At 53.9% G+C, this 12,651-nt stretch overlaps 5 protein-coding genes across 5 annotated transcripts; 2 read left to right on the top strand and 3 right to left on the bottom strand.

Moving 5' to 3' along the window:
• Positions 1–1,086: 1,086 nt before the first annotated feature.
• Positions 1,087–2,343, bottom strand: N0V89_003782 (uncharacterized protein; the record flags this gene model as incomplete). The annotated part of the gene is made up of 1 exon (XM_056212580.1): positions 1,087–2,343. The coding sequence occupies one exon, from the start codon at positions 2,341–2,343 to the stop codon at positions 1,087–1,089; it is 1,257 nt and encodes a 418-aa protein (XP_056072888.1).
• Positions 2,344–2,586: 243 nt separating this feature from the next.
• On the top strand, positions 2,587–4,665 carry N0V89_003781 (uncharacterized protein; the record flags this gene model as incomplete). Its single annotated transcript, XM_056212579.1, has 2 exons — positions 2,587–2,604; positions 2,710–4,665. The coding sequence occupies 2 exons, from the start codon at positions 2,587–2,589 to the stop codon at positions 4,663–4,665; spliced, it is 1,974 nt and encodes a 657-aa protein (XP_056072887.1).
• A 919-nt stretch (positions 4,666–5,584) lies between these two features.
• On the bottom strand, positions 5,585–6,443 carry N0V89_003780 (uncharacterized protein; the record flags this gene model as incomplete). The annotated part of the gene is made up of 3 exons (XM_056212578.1): positions 5,585–5,753; positions 5,816–6,178; positions 6,241–6,443. The coding sequence occupies 3 exons, from the start codon at positions 6,441–6,443 to the stop codon at positions 5,585–5,587; spliced, it is 735 nt and encodes a 244-aa protein (XP_056072886.1).
• Positions 6,444–7,833: 1,390 nt separating this feature from the next.
• On the bottom strand, positions 7,834–9,115 carry N0V89_003779 (uncharacterized protein; the record flags this gene model as incomplete). Its single annotated transcript, XM_056212577.1, has 4 exons — positions 7,834–8,199; positions 8,247–8,498; positions 8,549–8,843; positions 8,910–9,115. The coding sequence occupies 4 exons, from the start codon at positions 9,113–9,115 to the stop codon at positions 7,834–7,836; spliced, it is 1,119 nt and encodes a 372-aa protein (XP_056072885.1).
• Positions 9,116–9,903: 788 nt separating this feature from the next.
• On the top strand, positions 9,904–12,048 carry TAH18 (NAPDH-dependent diflavin reductase; the record flags this gene model as incomplete). Its single annotated transcript, XM_056212576.1, has 5 exons — positions 9,904–10,044; positions 10,094–10,269; positions 10,319–10,417; positions 10,534–11,758; positions 11,812–12,048. The coding sequence occupies 5 exons, from the start codon at positions 9,904–9,906 to the stop codon at positions 12,046–12,048; spliced, it is 1,878 nt and encodes a 625-aa protein (XP_056072884.1).
• Positions 12,049–12,651: the final 603 nt, after the last annotated feature.

Below are 12,651 nucleotides of genomic sequence, written 5' to 3'. Positions count from 1 at the left end.
AGGAAATATAATATAATCTATCATACATGATCTAAACGCTCAGAATAAGCGGTATTTGTTCGCTACATCGAAGCCCCTATTGAGCTCGACGGCGGCAAATGTCTATCGCGTGATGGCACCCTACTTCTATTCCATTCGCACTACCGTGCAATGCCATATTCCTCTACGACGCCGATACCTTCAACGACACGCGACGTGCGAGTAGTTTCAATGTGTACCAAGTAAGTCCTTTTGCCTCAAAAATCCATTAATAGATACCATCGTCTTCGTTTCAAACCATCGATCCGCTACTCTGGGGGGCGAAACGTCTGCTGACATTAATCCTGGTACGTTGATGCAAGTCTGGGGTACGAACATAGTTGACCCTTCTTCGCCTGAGAAAGGGATGGTCGAAAATCTAGATTATGTCACACAACGAATGAAATATGCGTAGACTGCGGTAGAGGGTGAAGGTCGATGACAACGAGGCCTAAATCAGGTTGAGGGAAGACCGAGTCGGATCTGAGAAAGAAAATTAACACGTTGTCGGATAGGTGGACGCCGTAGCTTGACCGGGACGATTAGAATCTTACGTCGTAAACTGTGTGGGTTTTGTCCCAAAGGTCTCCAGTAGTTTTGAGTCTCTTTTGTTGCATCAAGTTCTCGAGTGATCCGGCAAGAGCGGCTGCACTGCCCCATTTCCAAGAAGAAGTCTGAAGGACTACGAGCGCGTTCGAGTACAAAGTTATAACATCTGTAGGATGAAAATCCCTCCAATTCTCTTTGATAACAATCGTGGCTGCTCGATACACCCAATGAGGGGTGACATAGATGTGGATGCTGCCTATAGCCACGACAGCCTCAAGAACCTGCCACGCAGTCTGCCAGACCGGATCAAACAGAAGACGCGTTTGGTGGAGTATCAAACGCAGACTGGGCGGTAACTGAAGCCGCAAGTCCAGCGGTGGAAGTTGGTTCAGCGCCCAAGCTTTAGTTGCATCATTCCCTTTGCGCCATCGGTTTTGCAACCGAAAAATTGAACAGACATAATCGGCTGGCCGACTGACATCAAAGCATAAGTCTCCTTCCTAGTCAAAGTCAATATATTCAACGATCCTGTGAATGCCGATAATGACTCACAGGTTCTGGGAATGTGGCAGGCCGGTCCAGAACGGTCGCAATTTCGTTCTCCAAGCTAAAAATGGTAGTATGCATACGACGGATTGTGATCATATCATTCGGGCTCAATTCATGACCCTTTTGCTCCAGGGCTATTGCGAGCCTCGTCGCAAGTGCAATCTGCTGTCCAATGTTGCCTTTTAAAGGATCGAATAGACTATTAATGGCAAGGAGTAGGATAGCCCGCAGACCCTGGATTGTCGCATCAGCTGTAGCAGCCTCCATGTAAAGTTCAGCAGTCTCAAGAAAGTGTTGCGCCAAGAGTGTATAATTTTGAGTATGGGCCATGCGATAAGTATGGCGACCGGAAACGTTCCAAAGCTGATCATCCGAAGGGTTCCACAGCTTTCCGAAATCCTCTCGTTGCCTGATCTTCTTGCTGAGAATTAGAGGCGTGACGTGGCAGCCAATGGAATAAATCATGTTGAGGTCGAAGAGTTCAACCTCGGTCAGATCATTTGGCAGTTCGGGGCCTAGATAGCGCGCTGATAGGTCCAAGATAGGGTAAAGTGTCTGGATCTGCTCGAGATATACCTCGACGAGCTCATGGTTTTTGGCATCGGATTGTCTGATGCTGATTCGCCAGTCATCGTCCTCTTCGCTGGGCCAGTTCAGTTCCTTGGCTTTCTGGCGCGGAGACTTGACCAGACAAGCTTCGGAACCCAGATAGCGATAGCTTCCCGCGGCTTCGGCAAAGTAGTGCTCCGGATGGACCGGGTGGCCTGGGGTTTCCGAGACGACAGACTCGGTCCTGAAGATTTCATTCTTCGCAAGGGAAGTCGGGGTAGACGCAGGCGGGTCCTGGGATGTTGGACCCGAGGCAGCGGGCGAAGGATTTGCGCGAGCATTCAGCTTGTGCACGTGATCAATTAGCTCCGCGATGTAACTGCCAGACTTAGCGACGCGGTACAACGGTACAACAGTGGGCGGATGAGGCGCACCTCCGCGGTAGCAGCTCGTCTCTGCCATGGTCGTAGAACGAACACTCGACACCCGCTTTCGTGCATTGCCTGCCGCTGTCAGCATGCGCCGCCGTCGCAAGCCCGCCGCCGGTACTTGCCTGCACTTGGGTAGGAGCGTGTCGCAGCCGCGGCGGCACTCGCGACACCGCTTGCACGCGGGTAAGCTCTGGATCAGGGCCTCGAGGTCGATGTCAGGCGGCAGGGTGGGCGAGGCGATAGACATGTCGCGCCATGCTGCGCCCGCGGCACTGCGGGAAGGATGGCGGCGGCGTCGAGCGTGATGTTTATGGAGATGCGGCGCATTATTGGGATGTGAGGGGTTATCTACCTAGCGGCGACGTGCATCGCCAAGGGTACCATTACTCGCGACGACCTACACCTCGCCGTGCCCATCGACGTCGCGCGAGCACCGCCATGCCCGTTGCGCTCCCGCGGCATCCTCCAGCGCGTCTCCGGCTCCTGTTCCATGTTGAATCGCACAAAGGTGCGGCGCCGGGTGCTGGCCTGCGCGCGCTGCCGTAAGCGTAAACTCTCGGTGCCGTCATGATCCAGCCTCGTCGAAGCTACCACGCGTCTAACTTGTGCACAGTGCGATGGCAAGGTGCCGGCGTGCACCCGCTGCGTCGATGCCCATGTTGACTGCGTGGGCTTCGACTCGTCGACCCAGAGAGAAGCCCCGCGATCAATAGCAGGCTTTCTGGAGATGCATATAGCAAATCTCACCAATGCCGGCAGCCCGACAGCCTTCCGGACGCCTGGACGGCCCAGTGTTGCCTTTCCTTCTCCAGCTGCTTCTCACGACTCTGAATCCAATCCTGGCTGCAGCGCCGGCAAATGCTCCCGCGCGGACAGCCTCGTCGATCTTGCTATGCAAGACATCACTCCCAAATTCCTCGGTGTCACCCAAAAGCGACCTTTCCTCAGTTGTGTCGTCAAGGGGACTCAGCTTCCCTCCCGGAGAGGGCCGGTAGGCTCAACGGACTTGGACGAGAACCATCCACGGTCCATCATGAACCCGCAGACTAACACAAACTGCTTGGAGAGCATTGCATGGAAGACTGCGAGCGGCTTGTTCAACAACTACTTGGACCGAGTCATTACTCAGTATCCCATCTACCACCGGAATCATGTCACAGCTGCGTTCAATGCCGTGTACGTTCCCATGTCAAGTCCACGCCAAGCGACGTCGCGAGATCGCTACATTGTCAGCATCATCATGGCCATCTCGCTATCAACAGCCGCACGCACCAAGCAAGAAAAAGCAAACGCCCTAGCCTCGCTCATTGTGCGACAAGCAATGCAATACATTCCAGACGTGGCGACCAACGACGTACCTGGGCTCCAAGCTATACTACTCTTGACGCAATACATCTTCCTTAATCCCAGTATGGCAGACGTTTGGTTATTGACAGGCCTCATCAGTCAAGCCGTCATCGATCTCGGACTTCATCAAGAACTCCCCAATGATGCCAGCATATCAGCTTACCAACGTGACATGAGGAGACGTTTATTCTGGTGCGCTTGGGAAATGGAGGTTGGAGTTTGCTGCATCTTTCAATACCCTTTCACCTTGCCGATACAACGAATCAACGTAGAATTCCCGGTAGAAGTAGATGACACTTCTATCACGCAGGCAGGAATAGATCACTCTGGACGCATCTCGAAGTTCACGTCCAAGCGAATATGTCTGTTCCGGCTTCTCGAGGCTGAGATTACCTCGATAATGTGGCATGGCCAGCCACTACCGCAAGAATACCCCTCTATGGAGCACTGGAAGCAGAGTTGTATGCAAAGAATTGAGAAATGGAAGACAGAGATATACGAAGCAGCCGCCGCCAATCGGGATCCGAGTTTCGTGGAACGCTGGAAAGAGATGACGTTGTACTCCGAGATCACAGTCCCATACGTCGCGGTAGCGGTCTACCGCCAAACTAAGGCTGTTCCTTCGCCCCCGCCCGATCAGCTTCTTGTTGCCTTTCACAACACAGTTCTGGTTGCGAATGGATATTGCCAACAAAATGACGCCGATTACGGGAGGATCAAATACGTGTTCCACCCTTGTCACCACGTGTTCAACTGTGCTACAGTTTTCCTCCGTATTCTAAGCCTCTGTCCACACCAAATATCCGAGAGATATCCTTTGGAGGTGATCGAGGATTACACCATACGGTTTGCGACATGCTTCCGCAACATCTCTGAACGATGGCCCGCAGCAAGACGTTGTTTGGAGGAATACGAACGTCTATTGGTGCCTGTCAAGCAGGGCTATCAAGAATTCCTAGCCCAGAAAGCGATGCAAGCGCGAATGTCAGAGACACCAGTAGAGATAATACACAACAGCTATCTTGCAGAACGGGTTGACGAAAACGTAAATTCCTGGTCGATATTCAATCCTACCGCAGCATCGAGCATGTCCGATCCTCTCAGCGCGACTTCTTACAACGCACCGTATGATTGGCGTGCAGAGTTCGACCTTGACTTTGGTCGGGAATCCGGAACGATCCACGATATCGAGCCGCAGTTCGCTCCTCCATCGGCACTGTAGGGAGCATTTCCTGTACTATTTTATGATGTAATTTGGCAGTGGCACCTGGCGTCCAAGGACAATGAGGAAGCACCGGCGAGTGTGCGCAATGGTGTTATGGTTCTATTGGACGCGGTGGCCGCATTATCTCGGTATATTTCGGTCGCTTAATGTTCGGTCATCAAGGAATGACGCCACTTCGTGCTATCTACTCGCCAACACCAAGGGGCGCGCGAAATTTCTCAACATCAACCTGGATAATCTGCGTTTCGGTCATCGGGTGTGTAAAGCGCTTCCAGAGGTGTGGTCCGTCTCGAGTCGTACATGGGTCTGTCAACTTGATTCGTTAAGCGATGCAATCGACGAAAAACATACATGATTATTCCGGAGCGGAGCGTCGTCTTCCGGCTTTCAAGGGCTAGGAGGAGCCGTATCATCATGCGGGACGCGATAAGCAAACAATGACAGCTTCGCAGCCGTTTCGGAAGTCGTGTGCACGTATAAAACCCGAGTTATAGCTACGGAGAGTTTGGGTTGGCAGCTGTAAAGGTAATTAGCACCATGTGTCGCCATAGTTTCAAAAAGCATCAAGACTCCGGTCTGATAATCCACAACGTACTCAGCGTTGTTGTCATTTTTCTCATACTTTCTTGCAACATCCAATGGAGAATTGGCTTGCAGCACCACGTCGCGAAGTAAACGAGAGGAACATGCACGGGCAATTCGCATTATCGAATATTGTGAAAGAGGAGTATGTTAAAGCTACTACCTCATGCAGATCACGATCTTCCACTGCCTGATCCATACTGCTTTGACCAACGTACAATCTTCATACTTCGATGCCAACCATCCGGAATACCACTCAACCCTTGAGCATCAAAAGAGTGTCGGGATTACATCGTAGACGACACGACGCCCGTCTCACATCACGCGGCGTATCTCAGATCTGACTTGCCGTATCTCGCTCTTTCACAAGAGGCGGCGCACTCGTGCAAAGCACGAACCCAATCTCAGTGCCTTCCTCATAGTCAGGACACGTCCCAATCGGCTCGCCCAGCCCCCACTTCTGTACCGGCTGATCAATGTAGTACGCGCCCTGGCCATCGTATCTATATCCTTGTCAGCTTTACGTGTCTTTCGTTCTATCACTACAATCGTGAATCGAACTTACATGCACATCTCCCCCTCCCCACAAACCATCTCCTTGCACGTCTTCGTCCCTATAATCTTCAACCCCGCATCCCACCCCGGACACCTCTCTGCATTACCCTTCCTGTAATCGACGTCCTTTGCGCAGTCGACAAAGGAGAAGTCGTAGTAGAAGAGTCCCTTGCGGGTGGAGTACTCGAGTTGCACTTGGTTGCCGCCTACGCCACCGACAAGGGTGTCATTCTTGGAGACTTTGTACGTGACGCCGCAGTTGTCGGTGCAATTGCCTCCACCAGGAAGGCTATATGAATCGATGATCTTGTACGCTTCCTTTGCGCGAGCGTCTAGCTTTTTCGTGAAAGACTGGTGGGCGTCCCAGGCTTCCCTGTGGATGTTCAGATGTGTCAGGGTGAGGAGGCATTGGGGAAAGATGGGAGCCTGTCTTACCAGATGTACACGGGGTAGGCGCAGCGGTTGATGAGGACAACGGTGCCGACCTTTGTATTGTTCGGGGTGGGAGGAGCCTCGGTGGGCGGAGGTGCTGTAGTGTTGCCTACGAACCATACAGCATGGTTGTGGTAGGGGTCATCAGCGGTGGAAGCGTACTCGAATAATGCGAGGAAGAGGAGGATGAGCTTGAGGATCCCCATCTTGGGAGATGGAGTGTTGGGAGCTTGGTTGTATTCGAGATGGAAGACAGGTTATGACGGAAGATGTAGAAAGGAAACGGGTTATCCAATTTAAGGCCTTCAGTTGCTAAAAAGTAATACCAAATGTGTGGAGGGCCTTCATGAGTGTTTTCTTTTACATCTGCAAGGAATGGTTCCATGCTAAACATTAAGTTGCGAGTAAAGGCCACCGCAGGTCCAAGATATCGAGAATATCACCTACAATTCGCCTCTCTCACAGGATGTCTATACACACCATGTTGCACGAGGACCAGGTTTGCGCCACAGATACCAGAAACGTGAAAGAGTGTCACCCTGCTAAAGCTCGCTTGCTTTATGCAGCGCCGGCTCGCTCATCTAAATGCGGAAAACTACTTCCCCGTCGAAACACTTTTCCGCAGCCAGATGCGGCCACTATGCATGAAAATGATGAACGGCCCACTGCAAACCGCACGATTATCAATCCCTCCCTCGAACTCCTCTTGACTCGATAACTGTCCCGTTTGTAATGACCTGTCGAATACCACTTCGTTGATGGAGATCCTATGCTGCGCTCGATCTGTTGCCCCTTTTCACCCCTATACACATTCGCCCCTCTCATGGACCAAGCTGAGCGAGAGTCTATGCCCGCTTGGTCGCGTTCATCTGGTTCCCATCCTCCCAGTCTTCCACACAATGGATGAACAAACTTTTGAATAGATCCAAGCATTCCAGGTGCATTCGATGCCGAATAATTGGTACACACATCATCTTATTCAGGAGATTACTAGTAAATGTCCCGATATTCGATGACAGGCACTGTCAATGCGGTGGCTGTGAAACGAACAGGCAGGAAAGCGTGGGGCCGCGGATACGACAGGAGACAAGTGGGGCGTTGGTACGGGCACAGGATCAAAGTGCAGAGTATGCGTCGCAATCAGATGAGATTGGGGTCGCGAAGGGCGTATGGACAAAATGGTCACGATTTCTCAGCTAGCACATGAATCAGCTCAACGATCAGCTATGCATCAAGTCATCATCGTCATTCAACCTAATAGTACATACATGACAGTCATTAGAAAGAAGAGACGAGACAAGGGGATGCCTGCAGTCCTTCATTGCAAAATGCTAGACTAAGGTGCAATTATCTGGTGATATTGCAAAGTCTAATAACAGCTGCCAACCATAAAACCAGCCCAACCACACCGCTGTGACAGACTCCGATCACTTTTCCTAACCATGATATGACGAGATAAGTAAACCGACGACTAAATGTCATGGCATGATATAGATAGGCAACTCCGGACTTCCATACACAAACGCATCGAGTGAGCGTTGACCGCAGTAATCAGACGGCGATCATGGGAACCCGGGGACGTGCGACCGTCGGATTCTAAGCGGCGGTAGCAGCGGGAGCGGCAGCCGGGGTCTCAGTGGACTCGGCAGGGGCGGCGGTAGCGTCTTCGGCGGTAGCGGTGGTGGCGGCCTCGCCTTCGGCGGGTGCCTCCATGTGGTCGTCCTCCTTACCAGGGGAGTCGATGGCGACCTTGACGGCGATCTCACGACCCTCAATCTCTTTTCCGTTCATCTCGTCGCAAGCCTTCTGCTGGAGCTCCTCGGAGCCAAGGGTGACGAAGCCGAAGCCACGACCCTTGCGAGGCTCGCCGCGAGCCTGGAGCTTCTTGACCATGAAGCGGGGGATGGGGCGGAGGGCGATCTTAGCGTTAACGGGGGAGTAGTCCTTGAAGATCTCGAGGAGCTGAGGACTGTTAGTATGCGGATTCGAAAAAATTTGAGTCAACTTACGCGATCTTCCTTGAGGTCGTAGGGGAGGTTGGCAACCATGACCTTGGTCTTGGAGGGGACGCCGTCCTCGGGAGGACCACGCTGCTTGCGCTCACGGGGAGCGGCCTTTTTGTCGGTCTTGTCAGCTGTGAGCGCTTCGTTCGTGGTCTCGGTGAGTCCTACAACTTGACCGGGAACATTGGTAGGGGCGCTCTCGGCCGGGGCAGCATCGACGAGCTCGACCTGCTCGGCGCCATCAGTGCCGTCGGCCTTCTACAAGATTATTAGCGACGTGTTTACATGATGGAGTGCAAAAAACTTACGCCGCCACGTCCACCACGACCGGCACGGCCACCGCGTCCACGGCCACGTCCACGTCCGCGGGTGGAGGCACGACGACGGTGCTCGCCGCCGGAAGCACCCTCAGCGCCGCTACCGTTGCCTTCAGCGTGTTGCTCGGGGGTGCGAGCGAGCTGGATCGAGACCTTGCGCTCGAGGATGGCCTTGCCGTTGAGCTCAGCGATGGCGCGCTCGGCCTCAGAGGGGGTGGAGAGAGCCACGAAGGCGTAGCCGACGGGGCGGGAGGTGCGAGGGTTGGTGGGGATGGTGACGGACTCGCTGGGAGATGTTAGTCTGTGGTTGAGATGTTGCATGCCTACGTCACACGACAGCAGGCCCACTTACACAAGGTAGTCCTTGAAGAAATCCTTCAACTCCCCCTCGGTGGTCGCGTACGCGAGGTTTCCAATGTAAAGTCGCCTACCCTCGGCGGCGCTGGCCAGGACAGCCTCGTTCTCGGCTGCCGTGGGCTGGGTGCCAGCGGGCTCGTTGGTGTTCTCGAGGGAAGAGTTGGCCATCTGGGCGGTGACACTGTCGACAGAGGTGGACATGGTTGCAGTTCGAGTGATTGACGACACGAAGAGAAAGCGTGCTAGTGACTTGAGGGAAACTTGGAGTCCGGGTTGACCTAAGTAAAGGTTGACCGTGAACAGTTGTTTTTGAGGGTGATGGGGATTGTCGGACCGCCTAAGAGGTGGAACTGGATTGTCGAGGGGGGGGGGGGGGTATGGGTAGCTACGAGCCCGAAAGGTGAAGGGTGAGCGTGGGTTTGATGGTGCTGTGGAGTGTTGTCTTGACTTGGGGAGGGAGAGGGCGGCAGGTAAAGGAGCTAAATATTTTGAAGGGAGCAGGCGCACGGGTGCTGCTTTGGTACGCCTTTCTCGAAGGGGGCAGCTAAGCGAGCGCCTTCCATGCCAGCGAGGACACCCTGGAAGGCGGCGACGGGGCGCGGACGACGACGGGCAACAGCCATTGGGAAAAGGGGCAATGACGCCAGTGCAACCCCGGCGCAGAGCCTCACTCGCAGCAAACGCTCTCTCTCACCTGCGTCGCGGCTGAGAAAGGGGGACGCACCCAAGTGACTAAGCGAGGAGCTACACGCGCGCCACGATCTACGCGCCACCGAGTACGCGCCGTTGGAATGACGCCGCCGTCTATTCACGCCTTCCCCAGACGCTAGGCCGCCGTCCATCATCCACGGCCGCATATCTGCACACAATACGCCGATGTTCGGCTTCCCGGGGTGGAGCCCTCCGCTTCGCGTCTTCGGACTCGGACCCGCGGCTAGACCAGCATTCTCTAATGTCCCATCTCGCTACTACCCACACGACCATTTGCCATGACAGCACCAGCACGCCGCGCCCTGGTCGTCTACGGCTCCGAGACAGGAAACGCCCAGGACGTTGCAGAAGAGTTGGGAAGGATCGCCGAACGCCTGCGATTCGACACCGAGGTCGCGGAGCTGAACGCTATCAGTCTTGTATGCGCCATCGAAGCTAGTCAATCCAAGAGTCTAATGTACATGCCAGAAACAACTGTTGCAAAACTCGGTCGTTCTCATTGCAATCTCTACTACAGGGCAAGGTGACCTTCCTGCCAACAGTCAGAGTTTCTGGAGGGCCCTCCGCAGCGCCCGACTTCGGCCTGGTTGCTTACAGCAGCTGAGGTTTGCTTCTTTTGGTCTTGGAGACACATCGTATCCGAAGTGAGTTGGGACGACACACCTGTATAGCGTACACTGTCTGACGTGGAAGGTTCAACTGGGCTCACAGGAAACTCTACAATCGTCTGGTCCAGCTGGGTGCGCAGCCCATCTCCGACCGTGGAGAATCTGATGAACAGCATCCCGAAGGGTATGTCTATCACCCAATCCCCCCCCATCCAGAATACATCTCATCTCTCTTTCTCTTGTTTTGTCCTTCCAATTTAGTCGGCACGTATTCGGAGTCTGACGTGACTGCTGCCATAGTGTCGATGGCTCTTTTTTACCTTGGTCGACCACACTGCGACAACGATTGCTCGAACACTATCCTTTGCCGGATGGAATTGAACCCATTCCGGATCATGTACTCCTCGAACCTAAATGGCTTCTTGATTTTGCAGACGATAGCAGACAGCAACCGAAAGGCAACAGCGAGACGCCCGTATTGAACGGTGCGGAAGAAGTTCCACCAGATGACCTCTTCGATATATCGGGAGGCCTTAGCGCCAGCATCACATCTAATGATCGCCTTACACCCACATCTCACTGGCAAGATGTCCGCCAACTTACTCTCGACGTACCCAACTACCACCCATACGTGCCGGGAGATGTTCTGACTATCTATCCGAAGAACTTCCCCACGGACGTCAACGAATTGCTCTCCGTCATGAAGTGGACCTCTGTCGCCGACATCACGCTCCGCTTCACGCCTTCTTCACCTTCAGTCCCACTGACGACCCGCCTGCCAATACCACACATCACGCCAACAACCCCTCTAACCCTCCGCACCCTGCTGACCAACCACCTCGACATAATGAGCATCCCGCGCCGCTCCTTCTTCGCACAGCTCGCCCACTTCACAACCGACGAGTTCCAGAAAGAACGGCTCCTCGAATTCATGAACCCAGAATATATCGATGAGCTCTACGACTACACAACCCGCCCACGCCGCTCTATCCTCGAAGTGCTCCAGGAATTCGAAACCGTCAAGATCCCATGGCAGCGTCTCTGCAGCATTATCCCTGCCATCCGCGGCCGTCAATTTAGCATTGCTTCCGCGCTCAAACCAACTGCAGAAGCAGAAAGGAGGACGAAGATAGAGTTGCTGATTGCGATTGTAAAGTACAAAACAGTGATCAAGAGAACCAGGCAAGGTGTGTGTACGCGGTACGTGGCAAGTTTAAGACCTGGACAGCGCATCACGGTCACGCTGCAGAAAGGTGGTTTGGGCGTGACGAAGGCCGAGACGGAGCGGCCCGTGGTCATGGTGGGACCAGGCACGGGTGTCGCACCCATGCGAGCGCTGACCTACCAGCGGAAAATTTGGCGTGAGGAGGCACAGGAAAGTACGCCTGAGAATGGAGAGCCAAAGGACATGCTGTTCTTCGGTTGCCGGAATGCAGAGTCGGACTACTACTTCAAGGACGAGTGGGCCCAGCTTCAGAAGGAAGGCGTGCCGCTTGATGTTTTTGCGGCCTTCTCAAGGGATCAGGTAAATTCTTGGCCTTTCCTGCCTCGGGAGTAGACATGCTGATGCCGGTGCAGAGACAGAAGGTATATGTACAAGATCTGGTCCGCCAGCAGAGTGCGCGTATATACCAGGCGCTTGCGAAAAGCGATGGCATTGTGTATATATGTGGATCATCGGGCAGGATGCCCCAGGCGATCCGCGAGGCGCTCATCGAAGCATTTCAGAGCCATGGTAGCATGGAGCGGGAAGATGCGGAAGCGTACCTGGTGAAGATGGAGAAGAGTGGGCGGTACAAGCAGGAGACGTGGTAAATCCTCGTGTCACTCCTCGTCCTGGCTCGGCGACGCCGACAGGCTGCTATCGCGACCATGCGAATGCACAAGACCAGCTAAATTTTGTGAGCTGTTCGATCGAGGTGGCGAATCCAGACTCGAGACGTCTCGGTTGTTGACATTGCGCGCATTTGGCGAGTGGAAAAGGTACCTACAAGGTGGGACGTGGCCGCCAGCACATCGTGTGCTTCCCCGAATGCAAGAAGGTACCCCGCAAGATCACGAGCATTGATGCTTTCAACTCACCTGTGCTCTCTTTACAAAAAAGGATGTGCAAAGGTAGAATCCACGCTTCAAGACTGGAATTCGCTTCAGCGGTTGTGTGGAGATGCGAGGCTGCATACCAATTGCCGTTTCGGGAAGCCATGTCGCGCACTTCGCAAAGCAAATCGCGTATTGGGCCACCGCTGTACCCCGTTCGCCTCTTCCCCTACGATCTCATGCATCATGCACGTGCGCAATAATACATCACTGGCTATCGCCCCGTCCGATTACCTAACCGGGAATACAGGCGATGCAGCAAATCCACTTTGCGGCGGCTCCGATAGGCGAGCGCTACAGCCATCGCGATTTGCTAGCTGG

This window comes from Didymosphaeria variabile, assembly GCF_027946475.1.
Source record: "Didymosphaeria variabile strain IMI 356815 chromosome Unknown scaffold_3, whole genome shotgun sequence".
In the NCBI taxonomy this organism is placed as follows: Eukaryota; Fungi; Ascomycota; class Dothideomycetes; order Pleosporales; family Didymosphaeriaceae; genus Didymosphaeria; species Didymosphaeria variabile.
The sequence above is the reverse complement of the archived record's forward strand: the minus strand, read 5'-3'. Positions and strand labels throughout refer to the sequence as shown.